General features: G+C 45.9%; 1 protein-coding gene across 1 annotated transcript in view; it reads right to left on the reverse strand.

The window, feature by feature from the left end:
• Nucleotides 1-1,943, reverse strand: part of LOC128378404 (MBT domain-containing protein 1-like) — a 33,622-nt gene extending 31,679 nt beyond the window's left edge. The window contains exon 1 of the mRNA XM_053337909.1: nucleotides 1,812-1,943. Coding sequence (XP_053193884.1) covers nucleotides 1,812-1,832 — 21 coding nt within the window. The 5' untranslated portion in view covers nucleotides 1,833-1,943. The remainder of the gene's footprint in view (nucleotides 1-1,811) is intronic.
• Between the last annotated feature and the right edge of the window lie 6,284 nt (nucleotides 1,944-8,227).

The following is an 8,227-nucleotide window of genomic DNA, read 5'->3' on the forward strand; positions in this document are numbered from 1 at the left end:
CACATAGAGACACAACCCCGACTGTCTGTCCCTCACATAGAGACACAACCCCGACTGTCTGTCCCTCACATAGAGACACAACCCCGACTGTCTGTCCCTCACATAGAGACACAACCCCGACTGTCTGTCCCTCACATAGAGACACAACCCCGACTGTCTGTCCCTCACATAGAGACACAACCCCGACTGTCTGTCCCTCACATAGAGACACAACCCCGACTGTCTGTCCCTCACATAGAGACACAACCCCGACTGTCTGTCCCTCACATAGAGACACAACCCCGACTGTCTGTCCCTCACATAGAGACACAACCCCGACTGTCTGTCCCTCACATAGAGACACAACCCTGACTGTCTGTCCCTCACATAGAGACACAACCCTGACTGTCTGTCCCTCACATAGAGACACAAACCCGACTGTCTGTCCCTCACATAGAGACACAACCCCGACTGTCTGTCCCTCACATAGAGACACAACCCCGACTGTCTGTCCCTCACATAGAGACACAACCCCGACTGTCTGTCCCTCACATAGAGACACAACCCCGACTGTCTGTCCCTCACATAGAGACACAACCCCGACTGTCTGTCCCTCACATAGAGACACAACCCCGACTGTCTGTCCCTCACATAGAGACACAACCCCGACTGTCTGTCCCTCACATAGAGACACACTTAGACTGTCTGTCCCTCACATAGAGACACAACCCCGACTGTCTGTCCCTCACATAGAGACACACTTAGACTGTCTGTCCCTCACATAGAGACACAACCCCGACTGTCTGTCCCTCACATAGAGACACAACCCTGACTGTCTGTCCCTCACATAGAGACACAACCCTGACTGTCTGTCCCTCACATAGAGACACAACCCCGACTGTCTGTCCCTCACATAGAGACACAACCCTGACTGTCTGTCCCTCACATAGAGACACAACCCTGACTGTCTGTCCCTCACATAGAGACACAACCCTGACTGTCTGTCTGTCCCTCACATAGAGACACGACCCTGACTGTCTGTCCCTCACATAGAGACACAACCCTGATTGTCTGTCCCTCACATAGAGACACAACCCTGACTGTCTGTCCCTCACATAGAGACACAACCCTGACTGTCTGTCCCTCACATAGAGACACAACCCCGACTGTCTGTCCCTCACATAGAGACACACTTAGACTGTCTGTCCCTCACATAGAGACACACTTAGACTGTCTGTCCCTCACATAGAGACACAACCCTGACTGTCTGTCCCTCACATAGAGACACACTTAGACTCGGCTTTAGTTTATCTCACCTAGAGAGACAGTCTGTTAATGACATGGTATTTATTGTTAGGAAGGATTCATGTTTCCCAGCCGATGCTCTCCAGTCTAAACTGAGCCCAACATTAATATGAATGTAGAAAAACAGTAAAATGATAATAAAACTAATCTGTCACAATATTAAAAGCTATTGCCAGTTAGATGTGTGGCTCTGTAGACAAGCAGGGAAACCTTATATCGCAGGTTTAACATGGGGGGGGGGGCTGCAGGACTAGAGAGTAGGAACACAGCTCTGATTAAACTGAATTTAAATCTATTTATAACAGTTTATATACGCCGATTAAAACTTTATAATGTACTCTTGGGTAATCAATTTAAATTATACTCCATTGACTTGGATTTCTTTAGCCGACGTGCATATTAAATTAAAAGCAGCTGTTTTGTGAGCGGAGTTTGGCGCGTGAGCAGCTGTGCATGGAGCCTCTCACAACCACAACAAAGGAGATGAATGCGGGTTCACGAGGAGGACACGAGCCCGACAAACTCACAAGATCTCTGGGGTTTTCCATCAGGTCGGGCCGCGGGGGGAAACTGGCTCCGAAACGCTAAAACCCGCAAAAATCTTCATTTAAAGCCCCGCAAAACACGCATCAACACTATTATCATACTGCCACTGCGCATGCGCATGGGAGAGCAGCCGCTGATTCTTCTTCATCGTGTCTGCAGGTCCGATCAGAGGATGAACCCGACGGCGACACCTGCTGGATTATACATTCATTAGATTTTATTTGGCATACACACAGAGTTATTATTATAGTCTTAACATTTCCATTAGTTTTAGCTTTACTTTATTTTAATTTCAGTTTGGTTCTTGTGAGTTTAACCCTCCTGTTGTGCTCAGGTCAAGGAAGGAAGGAAGGAAGGAAGGAAATGAGGAAGGAAAGAAGGAAGGGAGGAAAGAGGAAGGAAGGAAGGAAGTTTGGAAAGAAGGAAATGAGGAAGGAACGAAGGAAGGGAAGAAAGAGGAAGGAAGGAAGGAAGGAAGAGTGGAAAGAAGGAAATGAGGAAGGAACAAAGGAAGGGAGGAAAGGAGGAAAGAAGGAAGGAAGGAAGGGAGGAAGGAAAGAAGGAAGGGAAGAAAGAGGAAGGAAGGAAGGAAGAGTGGAAAGAAGGAAATGAGGAAGGAACAAAGGAAGGGAAGAAAGAGGAAAGAAGGAAGGAAGGAGGGGAGGAAGGAAGGAAGGGAAGAAAGAGGAAGGAAGGAAGGAAGTGTGGAAAGAAGGAAATGAGGAAGGAACAAAGGAAGGGAAGAAAGAGGAAGGAAGGAAGGAAGGAAGAGTGGAAAGAAGGAAATGAGGAAGGAACAAAGGAAGGGAAGAAAGAGGAAGGAAGGAAGGAAGGAAGAGTGGAAGGAAAGAAGGAAGGGAGGAACAAAGGAAGGGAGGAAAGGAGGAAAGAAGGAAGGAAGGAAGGGAGGAAGGAAAGAAGGAACAGTCAAAACGGACAGGTCAATTTGACCCGGGAGCAGAACAGGAGGGTTAACAAGTGATGAAGTAGTTTGAGTTTAGTTTTTATTTAGAGCCAACACAAACCTATAGCCTGCAGAGACCCTAACCCTAACACCCAGACCCTAACACTACCCAGACCCTAACACCCAGACCCTAACACCCAGACCCTAACACTAACCCAGACCCTAACCCTAACACCCAGACCCTAACACTAACCCAGTGGATTAAAAAAAAAGGATATTTGAATCTCTTTGTGTCCCACGCTGGTCCATCTGGTCCACATCCATCAAACAGATGTTTTAAATGATATAAAGGTAGGATTAATAAAATGTAGTTATGTAACAATTTATCATTAAGGTCTTTTTTTAATACATTATGCAGTTTTTGTCAGCATGATTGTGAAGACATGATTACATTTAGGTGTAAAATAAAAAAAATAAATGACATCCAAACAACTCCTCTTCCCTCTAAATGTGGATCTTGTGATTCAGTCTTTTTTCATCTACGTAACATTCAGACACATCCTGTCTGAGAAAAGGTTGCAGAATAACGAGTCCATGCATTCTTCACGTCTAGGCTGGATTATTATAATTCATTATTATCAGGCTGTCCTAACACGTCTCTACAGACTCTCCAGCTGCTCCAGAATGCAGCTCTCTTTCCTTCCTTCCTTCCTTCCTTTCATCTTTCCTTACTGTCTCTCTCCTCTTCCTTCCATCCTTGCATCTTTCCTTCCTTCCTCCCTTACTTCGATCCTACCTTTCTTCCTTCCATCTTTCCTTACTGTCTTCTCTCCTCTTCCTTCCATCCTTGCATCTTTCCTTCCTTCCTCCCTTACTTCGATCCTCCCTTTCTTCCTTCCATCTGTCCTTTCTTTCTTTGTCTCTTCCTTCCTTCCTTCCTTCCTTCCTTCCTTCCTTCCTTTCTTCATTCCATCTGTCCTTTCTTTCTTTTCGTTCCTTCCTGTCTTCTCTTCCTTCCTTACTTCGATCCTACCTTTCTTCCTTCCATCTTTTCATCCTGTCTTCTCTCCTCTTCCTTCCATCCTTGCATCTTTCCTTCCTTCCTTCCTTCCTTCCTTCCTTCCTTCCTTCCTTCCTTTTAATGGACCGGCCCACATCAGATCAAATTGGGCTGCATGTGGCCCTTGAATGAAGATGAGTTTGACCCCCCTGGCTATAGGCTTAGACTGCCGGGGGACTCCCATGATGCACTGGGCTCCTCTATCCGTTCATATCCATGTACCATTAAAGTTAAATGTGACCAACTTAACTTGAACTTTGTGCTTTCTCGTCTCATAGGTTGCTGCAGACACTTATTATTATTATCATCGTTAGTCACGCTGCTTTTATTATTTTAGTTGTTGTTGTTAATGACCTCCGTGTCTCTCTCTCTCTCTCTCTGTCTCTCTCTCTCTCTCTCTCTGTGTGTCTCTCTCTCTCTCTCTCTCTCTCTCTCTGTCCCTGTTCGTGTCTCTCTCTCTCTCTCTCTCTGTCTCTGTCTCTCTCTCTCTCTCTCTCTCTGTCCTCTCTCTCTCTCTCTCTCTCTCTCTCTCTGTCTCTGTCTCTCTCTCTCTCTCTCTCTCTCTCTCTCTCTCTCTCTCTCTCTCTCTGTCTCTCTCTCTCTCTCTGTCTCTATCCGTCTCTCTCTCTCTCTCTCTGTCTCTATCCGTCTCTCTCTCTCTCTCTCTCTCTGTCTCTCTCTCTCTCTCTCTGTCTCTCTCTCTCTCTCTCTCTCTCTCTCTCTCTGTCTCTATCCGTCTCTCTCTCTCTCTCTGTCTCTATCCGTCTCTATCCGTCTCTATCCGTCTCTCTCTCTCTCTCTCTCTCTCTCTCTCTCTCTCTAGGAGGAGGTTCTTCCTAAGACTGATGAGCCAGTCTCTCTGAAACAATGGAAATGGCTTCTCTCCAAAGCTTCTTATAGAGGGAGGAATAAAAAAAACCCGGTGGCATCATCAGCTTGGCACAGACTTGCTGTACTGAACCCTCCTACTGGTCTCCTGCAGGATCTACAAATGGCCTTTGTGGATTTTTGTAGAGCTTAGACTGCAGTTCTGTATCTGCCTGTGCATTTGGGGATGTGTGTGTGTGGGGGGGGGGGCAGGGGCTGGTGGACTGCCTTTAGACTCCAGGTGTCCCATGCTGACATCTGCTAGGGGAGGTGGGGGGGGCACTACTGAAGAGTACTGGTGGTTTGGGGCTGGGTGAGTCCTGATGAGTCAGGAAGGCCTGGATCTGGGCATCTGCTCCGGACCAGATGGGAAGGGTTGGAGGCAGGAGTGTGGGAGTGTGGGAGTGGGAGGAGCCAGTTTTCCACAACCCACTCATTCCAGTTGCTGCTGTCCAGTCTCAGAGTTTAAATAGCCGCATCATGAAGGCAGGGACTGAACCAGCGAACCATCTGAGGCTGGTGGTGCAGCAGTGGAGGCATTACTTCACTGAGACTCACGGCAAGACTGAGGGGAGAGGGCCTGAGGGCAACACCAAGGGGGATTGTGGGAGCTCTCAGCGAGGTCACAGGGGGAGGAGCCGGTATCCTTTGGCACTGTGAGCCTGCAGAGTCTGGAGAGTATGAAGAGGAAGGTTTGGAGCCAGGCTGCAGCGGAGGTCAGGACCATCAGAGGGTCTCTGGGAGGAAGCTGCACAAGTGGTCAAGGGGGTTTACATGGGACCCTGCAGGCTACTATTATTCTGTCCAAAATAGATAAGAATGCGTGTGGACTCTTCTTGCTCTGTTGAATGTGCTATTTGGTAAAATGGGGGTTGTTTTCTCTGCGAGGGGGGGGGGGGGGGTTAGGGTTAGGGTTGGGTTAGGGTTAGGGTTAGGGGGGGGGTCTGGACATACTGGGTACTGTTGAAGGGTCTCTGCACGCCTCAGGGATGAATATGCTTATTACTGTGATGACTGATATTGTGGGGTTTCAGAGGGTCTGGTGTATGGACCGTGGCTCGTACACTGGGGGGGCGGGGGGGGAGGGGTGTCTCTGCATACCCTTAATGTGACGATCATGACATCATGTTTTGTTGAAAATGAATTCCGCTTGTTCTCCTATAAGGAAGGCTGCAGCTGTGTGTGTGTGTGTGTGTGTGTGTCAGAGGTGTGATTTTGGTGTATTTTCTGTTTGTGTGAATGGGTAGGAGCTTTATATGAGTTAGTTATAAATACATCTGATTGATTAAAGGATGTGAAAAGTCTCTCCTTTCTCTTTCTCTCTCGTTCTTTCTCTCTGAACCCGACCATTCGAATCAGATGGTCATCCACCTGTAGTCCGGTTCTGTTCCAGGGTTCTTCCTGTTAAAGGGGAGTTTCTCCTTGCTGGGCCTCTTTAAATAAAATCAAAGAGTTTGGTCTGGAGCTGCTCTGAGTGAAAAGTACCTGAAGAGAACTTCTGTTATGATTTGGTGTAATACTATATTGAATTGGCAGGTGTGTCAAAAGCTCTGTCAACAACTTTTTTTCCTCTTTTGTATTGGAAGCTGCGGTCCCTGCTTCAGTTCACGGTAGAAAGACTTTCAATTCCAACCAAACTGGTTCGGTGTATTTTCACTGTTGACTAAAATCTTCTCATGTAATCCATTTAATTACCAAAGTCATTACCAAATACTTTGTAGGTCACTGTGCACACCTCAGTTGCTCAACAGCAGCAAAACATGAGAAAATGGTGGGAAACTATTTTTCTCTTCAAACGGCGATGAACACAGTCAGCAGTGTGTAGTCGGCTCACATGTCAGATGTCTACGAGCCGACTAACAGCTCCACCAAATACTGATTCTTCCCTCTAAACTTCTGCTTGTCACACTTTTATCTGCACATCCAGGTTTTGGTTTTATTTAACTGATAAATATTCAATATGTATTTTTACATGTGGATGAGGCAAGTGTTTCTATTGATGAATGAATATAATGAAAGCTATCAACATGGTGGCTGGCTGCAGTGCAGGTTATCAGTCCGGTGGATGGATGAGATGGTTTCTGTCGTTTTAGGTCATTCTAATCACACTGATTGTAAATCGCTCATTTCAACTTTATTTTTAATTAGCTATTGACAACATAAAGAGGGGCAGTGGTGTGATGATTGACAGTTGTGACAGTGACGCAAGATGAAGCAAGTTGACTGCTCCTGGAAATGAGATATTTTGGCCTAACCTTGACATAGCAGCAGGAAGTGGAGACATGTCGTCCATCTAACAGTAAACATGGACGAGAGGGACCACAGCGACAGTGGACAGCGGAGAGACGAGGAATTAGAAGATCCCTTCATCATGTTTACAGGAAGTGATGGAGGACTAAATCCACAGTCCTCCTTCTGTGGAAACATGGATTTAAAAGTTGATGTGAAGCTAATATGAAGCTTCAGCGTCCAAATGAGTCAAATCTTCATCTTCTATGTTTCAACGTTACAGTGTTTTTAGTAGCAAAGTCGGGCGGGAAAGAAAGGAGTCAAGGAAGGGAGGAAAGAAGGAGTCAAGGAAGGAAGGAAGGAAAGAAAGGAGTCAAGGAAGGGAGGAAAGAAGGAGTCAAGGAAGAGAGGAAAGAAAGGAGTCAAGGAAGAGAGGAAAGAAGGAGTCAAGGAAGGAAGGAAGGAAAGAAAGGAGTCAAGGAAGGAAGGAAGGAAGGGAGGAAGGAAGAAGGAAAGAAAGGAGGGAGAAAGGAAGAAGGAAAGAAAGGAGGGAGGAAGGAAAGGAGTCAAGGAAGGGAGTCAAGGAATGAAGGAGTCAAGGAAGGAAGGAAGGAAGGAAACACTAAGAGGGAATCTGATGCTAAAAAGACTGTAAATGTGTCAGATATCACTGATATGACTAACTCACACTGCTATAGTTACCATAGTAACTATAGTATAGTAGTTACTATAGTAACTATAGTAACTCACACTGATGAAGCTCAATAGAAGCTGATCAGAGACTTTAAATCCTCCATCACTTTACACTGAAATCACATTTAAAGATATTTTAATAGTCAGTATGAACAGGAGGAATGATTACAGAGAGGAAACCCTGACTGCTGCTTTATGACACTCTTGATTTTGGGAATCTGGGAACTGTCCTTTAAGGCCTGAACACACAGTGATTACAGTCCCACCACTGTTAGAGAAACTGAGACAATAAAAAAGGAAAACTTGGGTTAGCTGCCTCCTCGCCTCCTTTCCCAGCCTTTGTCTTTACAGTTTGATTCTGCGTCACCATGGATCCCGCCTGCAGCTCAATACATGCATGAAGAAGTTTTCCAAAAGTTCAGTTCAGGTTGAGAAACAGAAATAAGAGGCAGGGATAATCACACACCTGGACTGTAATAACCAGGTTTCTTATGTCCCGTATATCAGTCAAACCAGAGTAAGATTTAAAACCTAAATACTGACATAAACAATCTTTTCCTCTCAGTGTTTAAGAGAAACTCCTCAGAGGGTGTTGTAAGTTGTCACTGCTGACATTTAAAGGTCACAAAGGATTTAATTGTCCA

Source organism: Scomber japonicus, chromosome 18 (assembly GCF_027409825.1).
Source record: "Scomber japonicus isolate fScoJap1 chromosome 18, fScoJap1.pri, whole genome shotgun sequence".
NCBI lineage: Eukaryota > Metazoa > Chordata > Actinopteri > Scombriformes > Scombridae > Scomber > Scomber japonicus.